This window comes from Capricornis sumatraensis, chromosome 22 (genome assembly GCF_032405125.1).
Source record: "Capricornis sumatraensis isolate serow.1 chromosome 22, serow.2, whole genome shotgun sequence".
In the NCBI taxonomy this organism is placed as follows: domain Eukaryota; kingdom Metazoa; phylum Chordata; class Mammalia; order Artiodactyla; family Bovidae; genus Capricornis; species Capricornis sumatraensis.
Window position 1 is genome coordinate 27810663 of NC_091090.1, and position 23892 is coordinate 27834554.

The following is a 23892-nucleotide window of genomic DNA, read 5'->3' on the forward strand; positions in this document are numbered from 1 at the left end:
GATGTAACAGAATTTATCTTCTAAATTCTATAACTTAGAATTTATCTTCTAAAAATGCGTCAAATGTAGTATATGTTCCCAGGACTTTTCTCCTACCATTCAATTGGATTAATGAAGGTGAATGTGCCAAAATTGGATAAAGTATAGTGCCCAGAGGTAAGAGCAAAAGGTTTTGGAGTCAAGAGAACTTGTCTTCAAATCCAGACCCCTAGTACATTTGATCTGAGTTATCTGGGGTAATGTATGTATTCTTCTCAAGCTTATCTTTCTCTAGCTTTAGATGGAATAAGAACCCCTCCTTTATATACTGGCAGTGGGCTAAAATGAGAAAATGAACATAGCATAAGCGTTTGATAAATAATATACTGTTTACTGCACCACTGATCCAAGTTTAAAGGTTTCTGCTCTCATATCTGTACAAATAGTTTCCATATGTTTATTTGTGTACATACTAAAAAGATAATTTCAACAGAAGTTCAATTAAAAACAATAATTTTTATACAAGTTTAATTCTGGATTTAAGGAGATTTGTTGAGTTATGAATTTAAGAAGGAATTCACTGTTCAAATACAGAGAACTGGAGTGCTATGTCATTTCCAATCACAGATGTTGCAGCTTTTATTGGACAGTGGTCTGTTCTTTATCAGGCTCAAAACAGACTACACATCAATGTGTAAATTGAATATCAGCAACCATTTGTTTGCTTAACATAGGCACAATCTGCTGATTTGTTAATAATTTTTAGTCACTTCCAGCTTAATGTCTCAGGACTCTTTAGAGAAAATGTTCATTGCTACACTTGGGCTGAATGTTTTCTAGTGTGTTTTATATGCTGTTTGGTTCCTACCCATGCAGAATATGGTAACAATCTAGTCTAGCATTACCCAGAGAAACTAATCTGATGTTTCCTGCAGAAGAGCTAAATGTATGGTAAATTACCCCCTCCTTATTCTCAGTTTAAAGAAAAAAGGGAGAGATTACATTTTGGGTATAAAACTCTCGAGAGGATGTATGGCTGCAGATTCTCGATCACAGCAATTTGAAATGTATAACCATATCTTAAAACATTCAACATTACCTGGTATATCTACTTATAAAATTATCACCTGTAAAATTTTGGTGTTGTTATTTATATGCTGAGTAGTTTGCCATCAGAAAGTTTTAACTCTCATTTACTATACTTTTTTAATATTTGTCAGATTTTTCCATTTATTTTGCTTTAACTACATCCCAGATTATTTACTTAGATGAAATCTTCTGGATTTCATAATGGCAGATAGTATGACACTAGGAATCACTTAACCAAAATTTACCCTACAGCAAATTTCCTAAATTATATCATTTTTTAAAATGTGGTTTAAAAAAAAAACCCACAAAATTTACCATCTTAATGATTTCTAATTCAGTAGTATTCAGTATAGTCACATTTTTAGGCAAACAATCTCCAAGACTTTTTTATTTTGCAAATCTGAAACTCCATAATCATTAAACAACAAATTTCCCCTTCCCCCCAACCCCTGACAACCACCATTCTACTTTCTGTCTCTATGAATTTGACTAAATACTTTGTATAAGTAAATTGATAAGTATTTGTCCTTTTGTGACTGGCTTATTTCACTTTGCATAGTGTCCTCAAGGCTCATGTATGTTGTAGCACATGTTAAATTTCCTTCCCTTTAAGACTAAATGGTATTCTTCTGTATGCATAAACCACATTTTGTTTATCCATTCGTCCTAGTGGATACTTGGCTTTTCCATTTATTGGCTATTGTGAATAGTGCTACTCTGAACATGCATGCGCAAATATGTCTTGGAGCTCCTGCTTTCAATTTATATATATATATATGTCCAGTAGTAAAATCACCATGTCATTTGGTAGTTCTATTTTTAATTTTTGAGAAAATGTCATATTGTTTTCTAATGTGGGTGTACCATTTTGCATTCCCACCAACAGTGCACAGGGCCCCCACTTGTTATTTACCATTGTGGTTTGATTTGGGGGGTGGGTAGTAGTTACCCTAATGAGTGTGAAGTGATATTTCATTGAAGTTTTGATTTGTATTTCCTTAATGATTATGATGTTAAGCATCTTTTAATATGCTTGTTGGCTATTTCTGTGATATCTTTGGAAAGATATTTATATCACATCCTTTGCCATTTGTAAATATGATTGCTTTTTGTTGTTCAGTTGTCATTCTTTATAAATCTGTATATAAACCCCGTATTAGACATATGATTTGTATTTTCTTCCACTCTGGAGGTTGCCTCTTTATTCTCTGGTATTCTTTGATGTACAGAAGTTTTTGATGTAGTTCAGTTTGCCTATTTTTACTTTCATTGCCTGATTTTTGTGTCATATGCAGGGAATCCTTGCCATTTCCAGTGTCATGAAGCTTTCCCCCTAGTAGGTTTTCTTCTAAGAGTTTTATAGCTTTAGGCCTTATGTTTAGGTTTTTGATCCATTTTGAGTTAATTTTTGTATATAGTATAAGATGTGTCCAACTTCACTTTTTTGCATGTCTTAAAGAGTTTTCTTTTAAATAAAGTGTTTCAACATGGTTGAGATTTCCAATTAAAATCCAAATTTAAGTTTCCTGCTGTAAACTGAATTTAAATGTGTGTTTTTTGTTTTTTTTACTATGCATTTATTAAAAGTAGCCTCAGTAAAATATCTTAATAGGACTATAAAGTCCAGCTTGTTGCCTGACCTTGGAAAAAGACTCTACACTTTAAAAATGTAGCTCTTAAATGTGGCTTCATAGTGGAATTTCTCTTGAAGCTTTTTAAAAATCTTGAAACCTGATGTACATTCTTAAAGATCTGATTTAATAGGTCAGTCTCAGATTGGAGTCAGGCATCTGTATAATTTGCAAAATCTGAAGTTGATTTTCATAGTTAGACAGCTTGAAAGAACCACAGTCCTAGGATATTCCTAGCGTTTTTTCCCTTAGAAGAAAAAATAATTCTAATTCATTTTTAAAGTGACTGAGAATTATGTAAAGTTCTCTCTTGTACTCTAGTGAATTAAAGGAATTCTACATCTATTATCTTACGAATAATCTGGGTAGCAATGTGTTAGCGTAGAGGGCATCTATTTCATAATTTCCTGATAGTGGTAACTTTAATTTTGACAGAAGCATCAGCTCAAGAGAAGAATGACTTAGAAAGGAAGTATATTACATCTGACATTGAAAGCAGTCCATTGGGAGAGACTGATTTCCACTGTTTTTGCTGAGTGCTGGCTGGGAAAGAAGTAAAGAGGCAGTGAAATTAGACAGGCATAGAGACAACTCTAACTAGTAGCATCAAGTTGTGCTACACTGTTTTATTTGATCAAAATCTCCTTCCCAATGCGAACTCCTTGAATTACACCTTCCAGGGTGGCTGCTTTGACCTCTGGAGAACTCTGGCTTACTTTCAACAGACTGACTATGTCCAGGTAGAGCTAGGAAATGAACTGGCCTTGTGAAGCCCAAATAACTACCTCTAGTTTTCTCTGGTAGCTGACTTATCAGAGTGCTCTGGGAAACTGTGGGCAGAGCAGTGACCCTTCTGCTGATTGACTCACAGCCTGGAATGCTGCTTGTTTCTATCAAAATGACAGGAGGCAGGTTTATTCGTTATTTGTAATTTACTGAGTGCCATCCAAAAGTGTATATTGCTTTAGAGAACATAGACCCCACAACACCTATGGGAAAGGGGAAGATGATTGATAAAAATCTGCAGACGCCCCTACAGACACCATTCAGATAGAAACCAAAACCCTGATTTTCTGAAATGGTAAGGATTCCCTTCTTGGAGAGCTCAAGAAATTAATAACTTTGCCCTTCTTTGTTCTTATGTTCTCATAAAATCCTTGAATGTGAAGTCAAGTGAAAGCACAGCAAACAACTTAAAGGGAGGAAGTTAGGCTGTTTCTAATGGGATTCTCCAGGGAAGAGTACTGGAGTGGGTTGCCATTTCCTTCTCCAGGGGATCTTCCCGACCCAGGGATCGAACCCAGGTCCCCCACATTGCTGGCAGACTCTTTACTGACTGAGCCACCAGGGAAGCCCTTTCTAATACTTAGTTTAGAGGAAACAGCCTATTGGAAAAACAAGGACGCTTTCTTTCTCAACGCCCACCTTGGGAGCCTATTTTATTTTTTCTTGTATTTTCCCATGCTAATGGCAGGTGGCACAAAGATGGCTAAAGAATTGTCCCATCTTTAAGAACTTCTAATGTGGAAGACAATGACATACTAAGATATAAAATACAAGAGAGAGGGAGCTTATAATAGAGGGTTAAGCAGAGTGCAGGTAGTTCCCTGGGGTAATTCGGAAAGGGTTTCTTCTCTCTTTTTTTTTTTTTTTACTGTAAATACTTTTATAGTTGAAGTGCAGTTGAGTTACAATCATGTTAGTTTCAGGTGTTCAGCACAGTGATTCAGTGATACATACATATATGTCCTTTTTCAGATTCTTTTCCCTTATAAGTTATTACAAAATATTGACTATAGTTCCCTGTGCTATACAGCAGGTACTTGAAGGATTTCCTCTTTCAGTTCAGTTCAGTCGCTCAGTCATGTCCGACTCTTTGCGACCCCACAGTACTTAGCACTAGTAAATGAATGAATGTGTGTGCATGCTCTGTTGTGTCCAAATCTTTTACGACCCGTGGACTGTAGCCCGCCAGGCTCCTCTGTCCGTGGGATTCTCCAGGCAAGAATACTGGAGTGGGTTGCCATTTCCTTCTCTAGGGGATCTTCCCGACTCAGGGATTGAACCCGTGTCTCCTGCATTGCAGGCAAATTCTTTACTGCTTGAGCCACTGGGGAAGCTCCTAGCACTAGTGTGTGCCCAATAAATATTTTGCTAAATGTAAATTATGATGCTAACTCTGTTAGGTCTTGTATGTATTCTCCCTTGGTTCCTTCCCAGGGCCATAATATTTTAACTGAACCATGGGCTGGGGAAGTGAAATGATCAATGTACTTAAATTCTTCTGTTTGAGTCACAAAGTGTACTGACATCACATCTTCTTAGAAATAGAAATCCCATAACACTTGGAAATAAGAAATGCCTAGGCTTCCTAGATATCTGTGTTTGCTGATGATTAAATTTTCATCATTGATTCTCAGTGTTGGAAGGCCCCTCAAGTTGCCCACTCTCCTTCAACATTTGGATCGTCCCTCCAACATCCCTGTCAAGTTGTCACCCATTCCAGGCTGAAAACCTTCCCTTGATAGGTGGTTCTTTTCTTGCCTCGGCATCCCTTCTAGCTCTGACAGCTCTATTAGAAATGCCTTCCTTCCACTGAGGCAACATCTGTCTTCCTAACATCCCACTCCTTGGGGGCCCTACAGAGTCAGTTTAATCCTGTTTCCCTTCCAATTTCTAAAGGCAGCTCTCATGTCTCTCTGAGTTTTCTCTTTCTGGGTTATTCATCTTCCTTTTCTTTGTGTTCCACACATAACATGCACTCCAGTCAACTTGACTAGTGTTTTCTGAGTGCTCTGGGTTAGCGACACGTGGAAGATAGGATATGTGTCTCTACTAAATGTGAGCACGTTTGGTCTTCCTCTCCAAGGAGCCTAAGATGTATACTGTTTTTGTTGTTTGCTTTTATTTTTTAAATTTTCTGAAGATGGAAAAATGGTGGGGAAGGTAATCAGGAGGGGCTATTTTATTAATCTTGTGAAAGCATTTTTAATGGCAGAGGAGAAGTAATTTCAATTTAAATTTCAATTAAATCTCCAACCTCCAATCCCCAAAGAAAAACATCATAAAATAAATTACATGACTAAGCTTGGATTTAAGAAATAGAATCATTAAGGCCTCCTTGAGGATGTTTTGCCAGTTCAAGGCAACTTCGAAGACCATTTTATTTAAGAATATTGGAAATAATAGGCCTGAATTGTGAAGGAAAAAAAATCTTATGCTTTGCAAACTTAAACTCTTTTTTGTAAGGTTGAAATTAAACTTTAAAACTTAAAGTCAAAAAATGTACTTACACTCACAACTGCAAAGAAAAACATACCTGTAAGTGGTCAAGTCTTATTCACTACTTAAGTTAAAAAGGATAGTCTGTGTTTACATAAGAGAAAAAAACCCATTTCCCTTGAAGTAAAACTTTCAATAGAAAGAAATGTAGACTAAAAAATAAAAACAGAGAACTGTTTTCCTTAGCAGACAAGTGAAACCACGATGCCTTTCTTGTGTGAATCTACATTAAATTACTTACCTTCATTTAATGTTAAGCAGGAAATTAAAGTGTAAATCAGTTGCCAACATTTATTATACTTCATAACGTGGTGGTGGTTTAGTCACTCAGTCATGTCCAACTCTTGCAACCCCATGGACTGTAGCCTGCCAGGCTCCTCTGTCCATGGGAATTCCCAAGCAATCATACTAGAGTGGGTTGCCATTTCCTCCTCCAAGGGACCTTCCTGACCCAAGGATCGAACCAGGTCTCCTTCATTGCAGGCAGATTCTTTACTGACTCAGCCACCAGGGAAGCCTACTTCCCAAGGTGCATGGCCCCAAACCAAATGCTGCAAGAGATCTGAACATATAAGCATCTATTGCAGGTCATTTGATAACACTTTAGTGGAGTTTTAGGTTCAGCATATAGGAGACTAGTGTTGTGATAGTTTCAGGTGAACAGCAATGAACATACACATACATGTATCCATTTTCCCCCTAAACTCCCCTCCCATCCAGACCACTGGCATTTTTAAAATAAGGTCCCTGGGTGGTTTTTGCATGTATCCAGGGTTGAGAACCAGCACCCAAAGGAACCACAGAACATTTGTGAGTGCTGACAGGCCTCGCTAATGAGTGAACTGTAAGGATTCCTCACTACCAGAGAACCATACACCTTAATTATGCACCTCAATCAACCTCCATTTTAAAAGCCCTTGGGCCTATGGGATAATATAATTTATGTAGACAATAAGCACAATCAGCCAGTTCCCTTTTTCTCTGCTTCCTCTGCCAGTTAGGCTACAAAGGATAGATGTCATCAAGCAGCGCTGGGTGCAAAGGCCCCAGCTGCTTTTCTCAGGCTGAGGTCTCTCTCCATGACCTATATTCAGGAGACAAGAAGCATCTTCCCCTCATGGTTCTGAAAAGAACTAAGGTTTTGCAGAGAAGCCCCACAATCCTTTGCTGGTGTTCTCCAGTGGTTATTTCCCAGCCTCCTGCCCTCATGGCTTTTCTCACGAGTGGAAGGAGGCATTTTTCCAGCTGCCACCTAAAACTGTAGTGAGGAGTACAGACTGAGCCTCAGGCTACAGTTGGACCCAAACCTGCAGTCACTGAATAATCCAGGAGAGAAGGAAAAGAAGACTTATCTTCCCTTTAAATCTTGCTACCTGCATGCCTCCCGGAGGCCAGAAAGCAGAACTGAGGTTGGTGACAGTGGCATCCGTAAGCTATGCAGGAAATCAAAGATACATGACAGCAAGCACACATTGGATTGATGCAACATAACAAAATAATAGGAGTAGCCCAAACTATTTCAACCTTTACAGACACCAGAACTTTTCCAGATAGAAAGTTAAAGTTTGATAAAATAAAATCAGGTTTTGCTCTAATTATCTAAATGATAATTTTCTTTTCCTTTTTGTCTTTTTGTTTTTGGTTTTTGTTTGGCCATGTGGTTTATGGGATCTTAGTTCCCCGACCAGGGATCAAACCTGTGCCCCTTGCAGTAAAAGCACAGAGTCCTAACCACTGGATCACCAGGAAAGTCCCAGGATATTTCCTCTCGAACTTCATTCTTCTAGTTTGTAGCATAATAGTATCTGCTACGCCCAGCTTTTTGTTTCCCAAAAGAAAGCCAAAAAAATCTGTCCTTAGTTTTTTAATGTTGAGACACAACTAAGTGAGGCAGTCTTCAGTGGCACATAGTAATGAGACTTTCATTTTCCTTTTAATCCTGTTAAATTAGTGTTTGCTTGTTGTTGTTGTTGTTATTGTTCAGTTGTTGAGTCTTGTCTGACTCTTTGTGACCCAGTGGACTGCAGCACCCCAGGCTCCTCTATCCTTCACTATCTTGCAGAGTTTGTTTAAATTCATGTCCACTGAGTCAATGATGCTATTTAACCATCTCATTCTCTGCCACTCCCTTCTCCTTTTGCCTTCAATCTTTCCCAGTATCAGGGTCCTTTCCAGTGAGTCGGTTCTCCAAATCAGATGGCCACAGTATTATAGCTTCAGCTACAGCATCAGTCCTTCCAATGAATATTCATGGTTGAGTTCTTTTAGGATTGACAGCTTTAATCTCCTTGCCTTCCAAGGGACTCTCAAGAGTTTTCTCCAGCACCACAGTTTGAAAGCATCAATTCTTCGGCACTCAGCCTTCTTTATGGTCCAACTATCACACTGTATAGGGAAGATTGTATATCTTCCCTAGTGGCTCAGAGGTTAAAGCGTCTGCCTCCAATGCGGGAGACTAGGTTCGATCCCTGGATCAAGAAGATCCCCTGGAGAAGGAAATGGTAACTCACTCCAGTATTCTTGCCTGGAGAATCCCATGGACGGAGAAGCCTGGTAGGCTATGGTCTACAGGGTCACAAAGAGTCAAACACGAGTGAGCTTATCACATTGTACACGATTACTGGAAGAACTATAGCTTTGACTATATGGACCTTTGTCAGCAAAATGATGTCTCTGCTTTTTAATATGCTCTCTAGGTTTGTCATAGCTTTCCTTCCAAGGAGCAAGCGTCTTTTAATTTCATAGCTGCAATCACTGTCCACAGTGATCTTGGAGCCCAAGAAAATAAAATCTCTCACTGCTTCCATTTTTTCCCCTTATATTTGCTATGAAATGATGGGACCAAATGCCATGATCTTAGTTTTTTAATGTTGAGTTTTAAGCCAGCTTTTTCACTCTCCTCTTTTTACTTTCATCAAGAAGCTCTTTAATTTCTCTTCACTTTCTGCCATTAGAGAATGTTTACTTAGTAGGTAGAAAGGATATGTTGGACCTCAGGCCCAACTTTTTTTAAAATTCAAGTAAAATTGACTTACAGTACTATGTTAGTTTCAGGTATATAGCACAGTGATTCAGTATTTTTAGACTTTTTAAAATGTTATTATAAGATAATGAGTATAATTCCCTGTGCTATAAAGTGTATCCTTATTGCTTATCTATTATACATAATAATTGGATATCTTAATCTTATAACCCTAACCTGCCCCTCTCCCTTTCCCTCGGCCCTCTGGTAACCACTAGTTTGTTTTCTATATCTGTGAGTCTGTTTTTATAGTGTTATAGTCATTTATTTGGAGAAGGCAATGGCAGCCCAGTCCAGTACTCTTGCCTGGAAAATCCCATGGACGGAGGAGCCTGGTAGGCTCCAGTCCATGGGGTCACTAAGAGTCGGGCACGACTGAGTGACTTCACTTTCACTTTTCACTTTCATGCATTGGAGAAGGAAATGGCAACCCACTCCAGTGTTCTTGCCTGGAGAATCCTAGGGACAGAGGAGCCTAGTGGGCTGCCGTCTATGGGGTCACACAGAGTCAGATACGACTGAAGTGACTTAGCAGCAGCAGCAGTCATTTATTTGTATTACTTTTTAGACTCCATATGTAAGTGATTTCATACAGTATTTGTCTTTTTCACTAATGATATCCTCTAGGTTCAGTCACATTGCTTAAAAGGGCAGACCTTATTTTTTTCCTGCAGTGGCTATACCACATCTTCTCTGTAAATTCATCTATTGATGGACAGTTGGGTTGCTTTCATATGTTGGCAATTGTAGATAATGATGCTGTGAACATTGGCATACATGTATCTTTTTGTATTAGTGCTTTCATTTTTTTCTGGATATATACTCAAGAGTGGAATTGCTGGATCATATCATAGCTCTATTTTTAGTTTTTTGAGAAACCTCCGTACTATTTTCTACCAAGCTAAGTTCCTATCAACAGTGTATAAGATTTTCCTTTTCTCCACATGTCACCAACATTTGTTACTTGCAGACTTTTTGTTGATAGCAATTCTGAAAAGTGTGAGGTAATGTCTCATTGTTGTTTTGATTTGCATTTCTCTAATATTAGTGGTGTTGATCCGTCTTTTCATGTGCCACGCCCAACTCTTGCCAAGATAGGAAGAATTCAGGGGAAGATTCCATAGAAATTTGCTTTAGGCCATGCTTTAGAAAATTACCTTAGTAGCTTAATTTAAATGAGTTTAGACAAATCAGTTAAAGTAATGATAAAGCATTTCTGTAGAACAATTAGGGCAATATGGAAAAAGCTTTGTAACACGTCTCTAGTGGACAGCAAGGCTGTTGAAATGTAAACTATATTTACTTGTTCCTCTGGTAGATATTTATTCAGAATCCTATATTAACCTATATTCCAAGTAGGCACTGAAGCTTTGGAGATTTTAAAGATAAATATGTCAGGATTTAGCCACAAGCAAAAAATATTCATTTAGCCAGAGATCACAGGGAGTTTGTGAAATTTCTATTATATAGAAGTCTCCTGATAATTCCTCATGATTAATGTCAAGTAGTTTATAAACATAAATACTGCTGGAGTTAAAGATGGGTTGTTAATAACGTCTTATTAGAAAATTGCCCAGGGAGAAAGAATAAAGAATAATAATTTATTCTTTTTCAAGCAACAATCTCTTCTCTACTATCCTCTATGACCGCTTTCATTTTTCCTCAATTTCTTCTTTTTTAAAAAAATACTTATTTCTTTATTTGGCTGTGCCGGGTCTTAGTTGCAGCATGCAAACTCTTAGTTGAGACATGTGGGATCTAGTTCCTTGACCAGGGATCGAATCCAGGCCCCCTGCATTGGGAACTCGGAGTCTTAGCCACTGGACCACCAGGAAGTCCCTCAATTATTTCATTTTTAATCTCATTAACAGAGAGTACAATTTGAACTGTTGCAATATATTTTCCTTTAAAAAATTAAAATCTGTCTCTGTAGTATGTGTTCAGGTCAATAAAAACAGTGTAAGTCAGTTGTGTGTACATGTGTGTATACACTAACACAGAGACTCCCTAGAAAAGGTGGTTCTATGATTTGGTATCTCTCCCATTGCTGAGATGTGAGCATACTTTAACACTAGGGGCAATGTCAAAAGTAGGGTTTTACCTCTGGATCCAGCAAAGTGTTACCTACCTTCCTAAACTGAGCCAATTTGAAGATGGTTTATGTGGCAGAAAGATGCTCTAGAGAATGTCAATTAAGAGGTCTAGCAAAACAGGGGTTTTTAAAACCATGAGTAAAATTAAGAAGATGACTGTTAAATATAAGTTACATTTTCTAGAACATCGGGTGCTGTAAACTACAACAGTCTGGGTTTTCTCAGCAGGTGGTTGTCAAAACCTGTCTGCGCCTCGGTGTGAAATTAGTCATGGGAAAATTAAATCAATGAGCTGGAATCTACTTCGAAAATAGTTCAAGGTGAATGTAGTTATAAGCCTGACTAGCTAGCATCCAAATTGCATTTTGACCCTCGTTTTTTGGTTTGACTTACTGTTTGGTGAGCCTTTTCCCTGAAAATTGCTCGAGTCAGCTGTCTCCTTTTCTCAATATACTGCAAGTGGATGTGTTTTCTTTAATCTCTCCTAAATTTCGCATCATTGATTTAGCCCACCAACTAAGCTTTTTACCACATAAAGGTATTTCAGAACTTTGGTTCTGTTATCCAATGCAGCAATTTTCCCCTCTATTCTAATGCCAGCCATTAAGTTACAAATCCATGACACTGTCAATCATGTTGTCAATTAAGATGTGGAGCAGAGTAGGATTAATGAGAAAGTCTTGCGGCATTGCACTGGAAACTAAGAAACGTTTAGCTTTTGTTAACTCAATTATTATTACTGAACCCATGCAGTACTGTAGTGATCACTTATATTTTTAAAAAATATTAGCCCTGTAGATGTATTCATTACATGAGCAAATTGCAATAATTCCATTTAATGGAAAACCTACCAGCAGTAAAAAGAAATCGTCTATTGATAAACACCACAATCTGGGTAAATCCCAAAATTATTAGGCAAAGTGAAAAGAGCCAGTGATAAAAGCCTGTAGACTTCATGATCCAATTTATATGACATTCAGGTAAAAAGTAAAAACTATATAGATAGAAATTAGAACACTGATTCCCAGGATCTTGGGGTGAGGAAAGTGTCGTTGACCAAAACGAATCACAACAAAATGTTTTGGGTAATGGTAGTCATGACACAACTTTGTAAGTTTGTCGAAATTCAACAAATTACATCCCTAAAAAGGATTAGTATTACTGTATGTAAATTCAAACTGGGTATACATGATTTTTAAAAATATCTCATTATTAGAAATTTACTATGGGACTAATTAAATGTAATTTAATAACCTAGAATTTCTAAAATCTGTCTCTTTCCCCCCCTGCTTTGATTATTAAGGTATTTGTTGTCCAGTCGCTCAGTGGTGTCTGACTCTTTGCAGCCCCATGGACTGCAGCACGCCAGGCCTCCCTGTCCTTCACTATCTTCTGAAGTTTGCTCACACTCATGTGCTTTGAATCAGTGATGCCATCCAATCATCTCATCCTCTGTCATCCCCTTCTCCTCCTGCCTTCAATTCTTCCCAGCATCGTGGTCTTTTCTAATGAGTTGGTTCTTGGTATCAGGTGGCCAGTGTATTGGAGTATTCTATTTCACTACTTCTGTTCCATCTTCTATGATTTTTCAAAGATTACTCAGCCACTTGAGTGTCTCAGAAACAAACACCTCTGTTTCCTTTATCTTTAAATAGGAGTTTCCTATACTTAAAAAAAAAAAAAAAACTTGCAGTTCCACTAATACCCTTGCCAGTTTTAAAGATTAACCTCTTTGAAAAGAAAGCAAAGAATCTTAATTACCATTTAATCTTTCACTTGCTAACATAGTACTCCCTCACCTAAGCCTGTCTCTCCATTGTTCCTCTTCCTCATTCTCGGAACAAAAATTCAAACTATAGGTCTTGGACTTTCTTGGTGGTCCAGTGGTTATGAATTCACCTTCCAATTAAGGGGACACAGATCCCCTGGTCAGGGAACTTAAATAGCACATACCTCAGGGCGACTAAGCTTGTGTGCCTGCAATGAGGACCCAGCACAACCAAAAAGTAAATTCTACAGGCTGGGGTAACAGAGACTCCTGGATGAAACCAAGGAAACTTTCAGTTCAGTTCAGTCGCTCAGTCGTGTCCAACTCTTTGCGACCCCATGAATCGCAGCACGCCAGGCCTCCCTGTCCATAACCATCTCCCGGAGTTCACTCAGACTCATGTCCATCGAGTCAGTGATGCCATCCAGCCATCTCATCCTCTGTCGTCCCCTTCTCCTCCTGCCCCCAATCCCTCCCAGCATCAGAGTCTTTTCCAATGAGTCAACTCTTCACATGAGGTGGCCAAAGTACTGGAGTCTCAGCTTCAGCATCATTCCTTCCAAAGAACACCCAGAACTGATCTCCTTCAGAATGGACTGGTTGGATCTCCTTGCAGTCCAAGGGACTCTCAAGAGTCTTCTCCAACACCACAGTTCAAAAGCATCAATTCTTCGGTGCTCAGCTTTCTTCACAGTCCAACTCTCACGTCCATACATGACCACAGGAAAAACCATAGCCTTGACTAGACGGACCTTTGTTGGCAAAGTAATGTCTCTGCTTTTGAATATGCTATCTAGGTTGGTCATAACTTTCCTTCCAAGGAGTAGGCTTTTAATTTCATGGCTGCAATCACCATCTGCAGTGATTTTGGAGCCCCAAAAAATAAAGTCTGACACTGTTTCCACTGTTTCCCCGTCTATTTCCCATGAAGTGATGGAACCGGATGCCATGATCTTTGTTTCTGAATGTTGAGCTTTAAGCCAACTTTTTCACTCTCCTCTTTCACTTTCATCAAGGAAACTTTAGTCTTCGTTAACTCAATTATTCCATACATGGGAGTCCTGCCTCCTCTCCCTCAAGACTCTGCCTCCTGGAAGTGACAAATACCCAAATGGTGGCAATCAGACAATGTCAAGTAGAGTGTAGGTTGACAGTACTAGTGCTCCGGCTCAGTCCTGTTTGTTTTAGTTGTTGTTGCTGTTGGCTGGTGGTTTGGTTCTATTTTGGTTTTCTTTGAAGGCTAGACTCTAACATTTGATTAAAAGTTTATGGTAAGAATTCAAGCCACAGATTGTTGGAGATACATTTAACATCTTATTTGCCACTTACATTAAAATCTCTGTTAATATAGATTTTATATTAATATACTAAATCTTATATTAAATTTTTTTCTCACTACAAGCTCTTTATTAACAAGTTGAATAAAAAAAGAGGAGAGAGAGGGGTGTAAAAATACTTTTCTTGGAGGCCCCAGGAAGGGGAGGCACTGTCAGAACTCACTTGGCCAGGACAGGCAACCCAGCCAGAGGCAGAAGGGAGATCAGGGCCCAGCCTAGGAGCAGCCCGCAGCCCAGGGTGCTGAGAGCAAGAAGGCTCAGGCCTCAAACAGAGGATATGCAAACACTGAGGCCCTGCAGGGAGTGATGGGTTGAGGACTGCCTAGAGGAAGCCACGGGCACCATCTTCCCCTGCATTGGGCAGACACACGTGTACGCATGAGAGCTGGTATCTGCTTACAGCTTACATATACAGAGCAGAAGGAGGGGTCCCAGAGTTGAGGAATAGCTTTCAGAAGTCTCTAAAAGCCTGAGGGCAAGGGCAGAACCTGAAGGCTGCTGTTCCCCTCAGAGCCTCAGGAGCCCAGGCCCTCCTGCCGTCACTGGAGGACCTCCATGACTGCCCTTTCGGGCATGGTCGAAGTTGAAACTTGGACGATCACTTATGCTGTAACTGATATGGCTCCATATAGCTTCCTCTTTGATGATGAGATCTTGCCCTCACTTATTTTATTTTCATTGTGATCTCTGAGCTCTAGTTTTATATTCTGGGGTGGGGGTGGGGTGGGGAATGTTACTCCTTTCTCTTCAGAATTCAAGTTAAGTTTTCTCATCACTTTGGCAAGTTTCTGCCCTTTGGTAGAAGCACATCCTTTTCAATGTCTTAATCAGGGGACCAGGAAACTGACTCCTTTTTTCAATATTATCCAAGGAGCTTTGAAGGGTGAATGGTTTTTAGATTGGCTGGAAAAAAAAAAGGGAGGATAAACAAACACAAGTGGGAATGACCAGGGTAGGTTTAAGGATAGCGAAGAGATACATTAAGAAAGCTGATACAACCTTTGTATTGTCTGCCAGGGTGGAGCAAAATGTGTTAAATGTGGCATGAAGATGATCCGTCTAGCACAATGTTGGTTGTCTTTCTCACGTGTGTACTTGAGGACAAACTTTTAGATGAATATGAATTTTTAAAGACTCTTATATTTTGATAACCTACTTCAAGCCATCATGGCTGCTACTTAGCACAGGTAATATTTACTTGTGAAATGCTCTCTGATATTAATTTGATAAAAATAGATGCAAATGCCAAATATAACTTAAGCGTTAAATCTATGGCTAAAACATATTTTCTAAGAGCAAAAAAATGGCCTTATCAAAGATTTTGAAGATTTGACTATGGTGTGTTACCTTATACATGACTTTATTTTCTGTCTAGGACTGAAAATCAGCCTCATCTTTTTCGGTTTTTCTCTTGTTTTTCTGTAGACTCTACATTATTCCTTTTCTTCTTTTTGTGTGTCAGTGTGAATGAGAGATATACCTATTTTTCTGAAATGGTTGGGGCCAAAAGAAAAACATGATGTCCCCAGAAAATCTTTTAATCATCCTGTGCTTTTACACTTTGTTCTGTGATTCTCATACAGTATCAGATTACGTTAAATTATTTGGATTCATAAACCTCACTGAACACTGCTAGAACAGAGCTATACTTTGCATTTAGCATTATCCCATGTAGTGTTCCATGCATATTTTTTGATGTGCAGGTAATGTGAAATCAAGGAAATTAACATTTACATTATATGTTTTGTTTTGAAGATAACACTTCAGATCCTTCCTTTTCTTACATTGAATATTTCAGAGGTTTAGACTTCTCTGTTGAGCTAAGTGGTTTTTCAGTGTCCATAACCTTCTGTCATGTCCTTGGTTTTAAGAAGTGCACCATAAGCATTATACCAGTGAACTGCAGCTTAGAGCTGGAAAGAAACTTGCAGATATTTTCATCAGACCATCTTACAAGGCTATGTAACTTCCCACAAGTTACACAGTGCCTAAGGTCAAAGGCAGTGTGAAGACTCTATGCAAAGAGTTCTCAACCCAGGGCACATGGGCCAATGCAGCTTACAAAAGACCAGGTACATATTTAGAAGCAAGAAAGACCATCAGCCAAGGAGGGATGCCAACCTGAGAATCTTTCATTATGGCAACCACTCTTCCCAACATGGAGAAGTAGAGCATTTATATAGACCCGTCTACTTTGTACTTGGCCTTTAAAAAGATTTTTTTTTAATATTTATTTTTATTTATGTATTTGGCTGTACCAGGTGTTAGTTGTGGTGTGCAGGATCTTAGAGCTTCATTGGTATATGTGGGATCTTTAGTTGAGGCATGTGAACACTTAGTTGTAGCATATGTGATCTAGTTCCCTAACCAGGGATCAAACCCAGGCCCCCGGTATTGGGAGCAGAGTTTTAGCCACTGGATTACCAGGGAAGTTCCTGCAGTTGGCCTTTTAGAATCCTGATCTTAAACAGGAAAATGAGTAAGAACGATCTTTCAGGCTACAAGCCGGCCCATAGGACAAAGCTCAGTTAAAGAAGTTGAGCAGAAATAGCCAACAGACTGATTTCTCAAAATGAAGTCATAAACACACCCACAGCCTGGGAGGAATGTAAATAAGCACAGAGTCAATACAGAATTTCTCAGGCAAATTATTTAATATGTCTGAGTATCTGTTTCTTCATCTGTAAAATCAACATAATAATACTTAGAGTTGTTGCCTGGATTATATCAGAGGTGCAGAAGAAAGCACTTAGAACACAGCCTGGCATATGGTCAGGACTCAAATATTGGCTACTAACCTTAATATTTACCCAAGTGGAACTAAATTCTGTAATTTCTGAAAGAGGAGTCAAAACTGAGAGGACATGGCAATAGAGAGGGAAATAAATTCGTCTAATGGGCTTCCCTGGTAGCTCAAATGGTAAAGAATCTGCCTGCAGTGCAGGAGACCCTGGTTTGATTCCTAGGTCAGGAAGATCCCCTGCAGTAGGAAATGGCAACCCGCTCCAGTATTCTTGCCTGGAGAATTCCATGGACAGAGCAGCCTGGTGGGGTACAGTTCACGGGGTCACAATGGGTCAGACACCGGACATGACTAAGTGACTTTCACTTTCACTTTCAAAGGTACAAAGAGCCCTGAACAGGAATAAAGCATGAGAAAAGAGGTATCCCGTTAACATGTATAACATCCTATGGAAAAAACTGAACGAACTTTTTGGTCAACCCAATAGTTTGAGCTCAAGGCCAAGCATCTAGACATTAATAGGTCGCCTCATTTGTTCTTAATGTGGTTGCCTCCATGATTAATTCTGCTACAACTTTAATCAACTCCATTTATGTTCTGTCTTCCTGATAAGTTCTAAAACATTTGGATTCCCCTCTAACTGTTATCATTGTAAAAATGGAGCTGAAGTCAGTTTTCCTGTTCAGCAGTGTGAGATATGTATATGTATATGCTTCAACAACAGTGATGCCTTACTCATAAAAGGCAAACTTTGGTGTATATAGTTGCCCAAGCATTAACCAGTCTTGTTTTCTAAATAATTGGTGACTGAGGTCTGGTTTTTTTTCTTTTTAATGTATGTTAGTTATGACTAAGGCATAAGGTAGGCTTCGTAAAATGCCAGCATGAAAGATGGTAGCAACTTGTAAAATATAATAGACAGGCAGAAAATTTCACCCTCACCACGAACATCCCACAGCCAACAATTTCCACCATTTGCTGAAACACTTCCTAATAGTCTGGCATCCTCCAGACTCCTTTGTGTATATTAATATAAGTAATAACTCCATGTGCTCGATCTTACTATTATCACCATTGAGGCATATCAGTAGCTGCCTTGATCCTAAATTCATCATTTGCAATATTTTAAGAGCTTGTCATTTTTGTCCCTTAAGATTACATACCCTAAGAAGGATAACTAGCAAATTAACATATTGTGAAGGATAGTACTATCTGATTTTAAAACTGCTAATGTCACAATGGGCTTCTCTGGTAGCTCAGCTGGTAAAGAATCTGCCTGCAATGCAGGAGACCTGGGTTCAACCCCTGGGTTGGGAAGATCCCCTGGAGGAGGGCATGGCAACCCACTCCAGTGTTTTTGCCTGGAGAATCCCCATTGACAGAAGAGCCTGGAGGGCTACAGTCCCTGGGGTCACAAAGAGTTGGACACAACTGAGCAACTAAGCACAATGTCACAATAACTGTAACCACTAGGGCTTGTAAGCAGTTAATGACTTCATTTATCAAATGTACCATTTATCTGCTATGTTATTTATAGATAAATGGATATAATAACATGTGCAAGATGTACATCAAACATGTTTTTCTATATTTTACAAGATATGAGTAATGGGGAGCAACCTGACAATGTCACTTCAGGAACAACAGACACAAGTGAATAATCTGGGTGGGTTCTGTTTGCAGAAAGAGTGAATCTACGCTTAGGTATTTGTTCAACTAGAGAGGATGTTTGTTACGGTTGGATGGGCTACCAATGCTGAGGTTGCCACAGCCCTCCCTACATGTCTCATTAGTTATAGTTATTAGTGAATTAGTTACCTGCTGAAACCCCCCAAAAATAGATAGGAGACAGGAGTTGAGTAGATTCCTGCCATCTTGTTCTATTCATATCTGCACAGCTGCATGGCTATTTTGAGAGAAAATAGAGGGCAGTACCTTTCATTTTAAGCAGATGGGAATTGCAAACATCACTTCTTTTGGTCTGTTGTGGAAAGGTTAGTCCTGGGTCCAACTTCTGCAAGGGAAGCTTGGGAATGTGGCCTCCAGCAGGATGCCTTATGCTCAGATAAAACTTTGTAATTTTGGAGAAAAGAAGAATGAAGTTAGAGGAACAGCTAACCGTCAGGCACACTCAGCCACTTTTGGTCTCTTATTGTGTGATCTCTGCTTATGTAAGGGTATGTGCCATTCTTAAAAGCAATGATTCTCACAATAGAAAGTTGTATTTACTGGCTTTCTTAATGATATAGAGACTCAGAGTCAAGGCATGTGTCAAACACTTGGAAATGCTAATTAGTGCCTACCAAGTCTGTCAGGTTTCCCTGGTGGCTCAATGGGAAAGAACCCACCAGTGCAGGAGATACAGGTTCAATTCTTGGGTCAGGAAGACACCCTGGAGAAGGAAATGGCAACCCACTCCAGTGTTCTTGCCTGGGAAATCCCATGGATAAAGGAAGCTGGCAGACTGCAGTCCATGGGGGTTGAAAAAGCGTGGGACACAACTCAGTGACTAAACAACAACAAATCAAGTCTATTAAGGACATATTATAACAAATAGACCTAAATTTCTTGTCATTCAGAGCAATACATTGACTTGCGTCTGCCTTCCACAATGCTTGGAACCATTTAGGAACACAATAAATGCTTTTTAATGTAATGTTCCAGATTGAATGGGGAGGGAGGGATGATTTGTTATCCCACATCATACTGCAAATTGCTCATCTCTTTTTCCTACTGTTTCTCATTTCCAGTTTGATCACTCATGGCTTTGGGACCCCAGCAATATGTGCAGCCCTAAGCACTTTCCAAACAGTCCTCAGTGAAATGCTGAACTACTTGGAAAAACACACTGCTCACAAAAATGGTGGAGCGGCAGATTCTGGCCAAGGACATGGCACCTCGGAGAAAGCCCCCCTGCGGAAAACTTCAGAGGCAGCCGTGAAAGAGGGCAAAACAGAAAAGACAGACTAACTACATCAAACAGAATCTATTTCCAGAGAGTCTTGCTGCTGATATTTTTTCTAATTTATATATCATTGAGGGTGATTAATCTTCAGTGGACAAAATCTCAGCCCTCCCCCAGCCCTCCATAAAAAAAAAATAAAAACAAAAATGGAAATGAAAAATGAAACAAAAAAGGACAAAATCAAAAAAAAAAGACAAAAAAAAAAGGAAAACAGCAGTGTAACTGTGTGATGAAGTTGTCACTTTTTAATTTTATGTTATGATAAACTCCTTTTGTGCACGTAATTTATTGTTCCGAATTATATACATCACAATTTTTAAGCACTTCTGGACTTTGGAGAGGCAGCACATGCTTTTTCACATCTAACTGTTGCACTTTCTTGTCCAACTCTGTAGTTAGGGATCAGAAAGCATGACCAAACTGGAACCCACCACCAGCACCCGTCTTTCTCGGCTTAATCCCCTATAACGAAAGAGTGCCTCTTTCCACTAAATAGACCAATTTGGCGATCAGTCCATCAATAAATGCTTTGGGAACTGAAAAGGGCATTCATGAATCTTTGTCCTGTGAATTGACAGCAATTTTAAAATCTTGGTCACCGCTAGCCTACTTAACTACCAGTGCCTTGGTGGTATTTAAAAACTCCAGAAAACTCTATCCCCTCTTTGTATGATTATTCCCACCCCATCCTAAGACCAATTTTTTAAAAGAAAAGGCTCAGAAGAATGTTTAAGAAATAAGAGATGACCTCTTCTATCCAATCTCCTCACATCCCCAACCTAACAGTTTAGGGAAACAGACTGCACATAGCGGGTCAGGGCAAGATGGATGTAGGAAAGGGTAGCTCGGCTACTTAGGCTTCTAAAGAAAAGCTGTGGTATTGTCTCACCTGGAAAAGCATGAGAATCGGAACAGCACTTTCCAGGAAGCCCTGCCCCTCAGAGACAGGAGAGGAGCCCTGGAAACTAGTGGAGGCCCCTCGAAGTGTTGGCGGCCAATGATTGTATGGTTATAATGAAAGCCACTATTCTTGTCTCCCTTTGTGGTTCTTCCACCTGCCCAGTAGCTGTGTTCTAAACCTTTAGAGGCTCAAAGCATTCAGGTCTGTGTTCAATAAAGAAAACAAAACCACAATGATCAGAGAAGACTTTTGCTTTTAAGATGCTTCCTTTTTTTTTCATAGCTTGTTCTTAAGCCTTATTGTCCTTTAGTTAAAACACTGAAAACAAGAGGTTCCTGGCTGCAAAGTCCAGGGGCTAGTAGAATGAAAGTTCAGTCCATTAAAACCTGAATGTGTAGAGAAACCTAACTGGCACCACATAGTACTAACCTTTCTACTGTTAACAGCTTTCAAAGTTGTAAGCAAATAAAAATGTAGGTCATCCTCAATGAAAAATATCATTTAAAAAATACGTGAACCCCTGACATTGTTTAGCATGAAAATATTCTCCTCTCGTTAACATACATCAATTACTTTCAGAAAGTCTCAGCCACAGTATAACCCCATAAGGAATATTATTATTATTTTTAATGGAAAGGAAATTGCTTGAGAGTTTTCATCAAGAGATCACAAGAAAATGCTTTTTACCTGATAATTCTTAAAATCATTTAACTTTTATCTTCAATCTTGTACAGAAAAGAGGAACATAACCAATGAATATTTAAATTTTCTAGATTAAATTCAGTTAACAGAAGACCCTAATAAGGAATTCTATAATAAAGCGGTTTTATAGTTACACAGTAGAAGAGTTTAAAGAAAATGTAAAAGTAATGCATTGTGACTTCGTGTGTTTCTCTAGTTCCATTTTTTAAAATCTTACCATTATTCATGGCTTTAACTTTTTTAAATAAAATAGAATAAAAGCTGAGATTCTGCTGCGGTTCCAAATTTCATCACAAAATAAATTGATTCCATTTTACATGAAAATTCCCATATTGTAAAATATATACATGAAACAAAAAATGACTATTTCAGTTTAATAAGTTGTAGGAAAGCAATATACAGATAATGCGGGCTACTAATTTCCTTAATGAAATTTCCACATTGACTTTTATTCCTTTTATTATTAACGTACATATGTACTTAATATGGCGTTTTGATATGTATATCTGCTAGGTGCTTAATGTAGTTATATACCATGTCAGATGTTCACCCATAATCAGACAAAAAAATTAGATCCGGCTTATAGTACCAGCTTACTTCACCCATAGATGTAACTAGTTGGGGTTCTTAACACCTCAGTGGGGTGTTATATTTATTAACTTTGGAAACAGAAGTATAACTATAACTACAGTGCATATTATTTCCAGGATTCTGGGTGTCTTCAGAGCCTTAAATGGACAGCACCCATCATTTAACTTAACCAGCCATTAGGACATAAATGAATTAATGGACTGGTCATGTTCAGAGTAATTATTTATCATATTTAATAGACATTGTTAACATGCCAACTTTTACCTTGTATATAATAGGTACTCAACACTTTTTAAATAAATGAGTAAATGAATGTGTGTGTGTTCTTTGTCCAAAATGGGCCAAAGGACCTTTTACTTTTACTTTTGATTTTTTTTTTTTTTTGGAAACCCATTGCTTCAATCTGGCTGGATTCTTCCATGATAGTTAATGGATAACACTTTTTATTTGAGTAAGAAAGTATTTCCACTCTATCCCATTAGTTGCAATTAGGTGTGTTTAATATAAAACAATAAAAGCAACAAGGTAAGTATCAAAATGTCCAGAGAAGTAAAATTATGATCATTATCAGTATCATAATTTATAGCAAAGGAAAAGAGTTTACCAAAGTCTGATTTTCAGTGTTTTAGTAAGAAAGCAATGAAAAGGCTTTCTAGATTAACTATTACTGGCCCAGGCATTTTGTCCAAACCTGTCATTAATTACTTAGAATTAATAAACTTGTAAAAGATGGAGTCAAACTCCCACAAAAAGAAATGTTTGTTTTAAAGCCGTTTCAATAACCAATTTAAATGCCGTTTCCATAGTTATTTCACTGGAGCTATTTTTTAACTTAAGTTTGGTGGTTCTCGCAAAGTAAAGAAAACTCTGAATTAGTCTATATTTTCTTCTCTGGGAAGATCAGAGCACAGGAAAAGTATCTAGTCTATTCTCCTGCATCCCTCTTTCCAGATGCTTTTTAAAAGGGTAATTCTTTCTAGCTTTGCAGTTCCTTTTTTCTTTCCCATCTGTGAGGGTGTGTTCTCTTCAGTGCCTAAGACCAAACGTGACCTTTAGCATAGATGAGCATCCAGACCCTAGAGTGACAGTGATAGGAATTTGACCTTTTGTCATCTGGCACTTTTAAAGTAAACGTGTCAATGAATTATCCTTGTTAAGATGAGTAAAGCAATGTAATTCCATTGCCCTATATTTTCTTTCTTTTGGGTTTCTTTGGAGGTGTTTTTGACCAGCAATTTTTTAAATGTATCAGCATCTTTTACACAATGAATATGCCATCTCCCTATGAAAGCCAAGTCAATATGTGAGAGTGGCCTGAGACAGTGACTAAGAGCATAGACTCTAAAGCCAAATTACCTGGGTTCAAATCATGGACCTTTCATTTGCTTCTGTGTGATCTTGGGCAAGTTTCTGTGTCTCCACTTCCCCATCTGTAAAATAAGGATAGTGATAGATACCTGTTCACAGAATTACTGTCTGAATCAAAGAGTTGACGTATCCAAATTGCCAAGAGCAGGGGCGTAGCTACTGCTACTTGAGTATTAGTTGTTGTCGTTAATACTTAGAGTTGGGACAAACCATACTTTTTATCGCTTCAGTTTATTGAATCCCTTCTATTATATATGTCAGGCTCTGTCTGAGAGACTGAAGATAGTAGAATTAAGTGTTTTTCTTGAGAGTTTCTTGCATTCTCCTGTGACGATCCCAGCCATTAGAATATGGTTAGCGTCCTGATGTAAATGTGCTCAAGTTACCCCGACACAAACCAGACCCAGGTCCAGGGGGTTGT

At 38.6% G+C, this 23892-nt stretch overlaps 1 protein-coding gene across 1 annotated transcript in view; it reads left to right on the forward strand.

Annotated features, from left to right (window-relative positions):
• TFAP2D (transcription factor AP-2 delta) overlaps positions 1-19914 on the forward strand; it is a 60159-nt gene extending 40245 nt beyond the window's left edge. The window contains exon 8 of the mRNA XM_068961037.1: positions 19695-19914. Within this exon, the coding sequence (XP_068817138.1) occupies positions 19695-19914 (220 nt within the window). The remainder of the gene's footprint in view (positions 1-19694) is intronic.
• The last annotated feature ends 3978 nt before the right edge of the window (positions 19915-23892 follow it).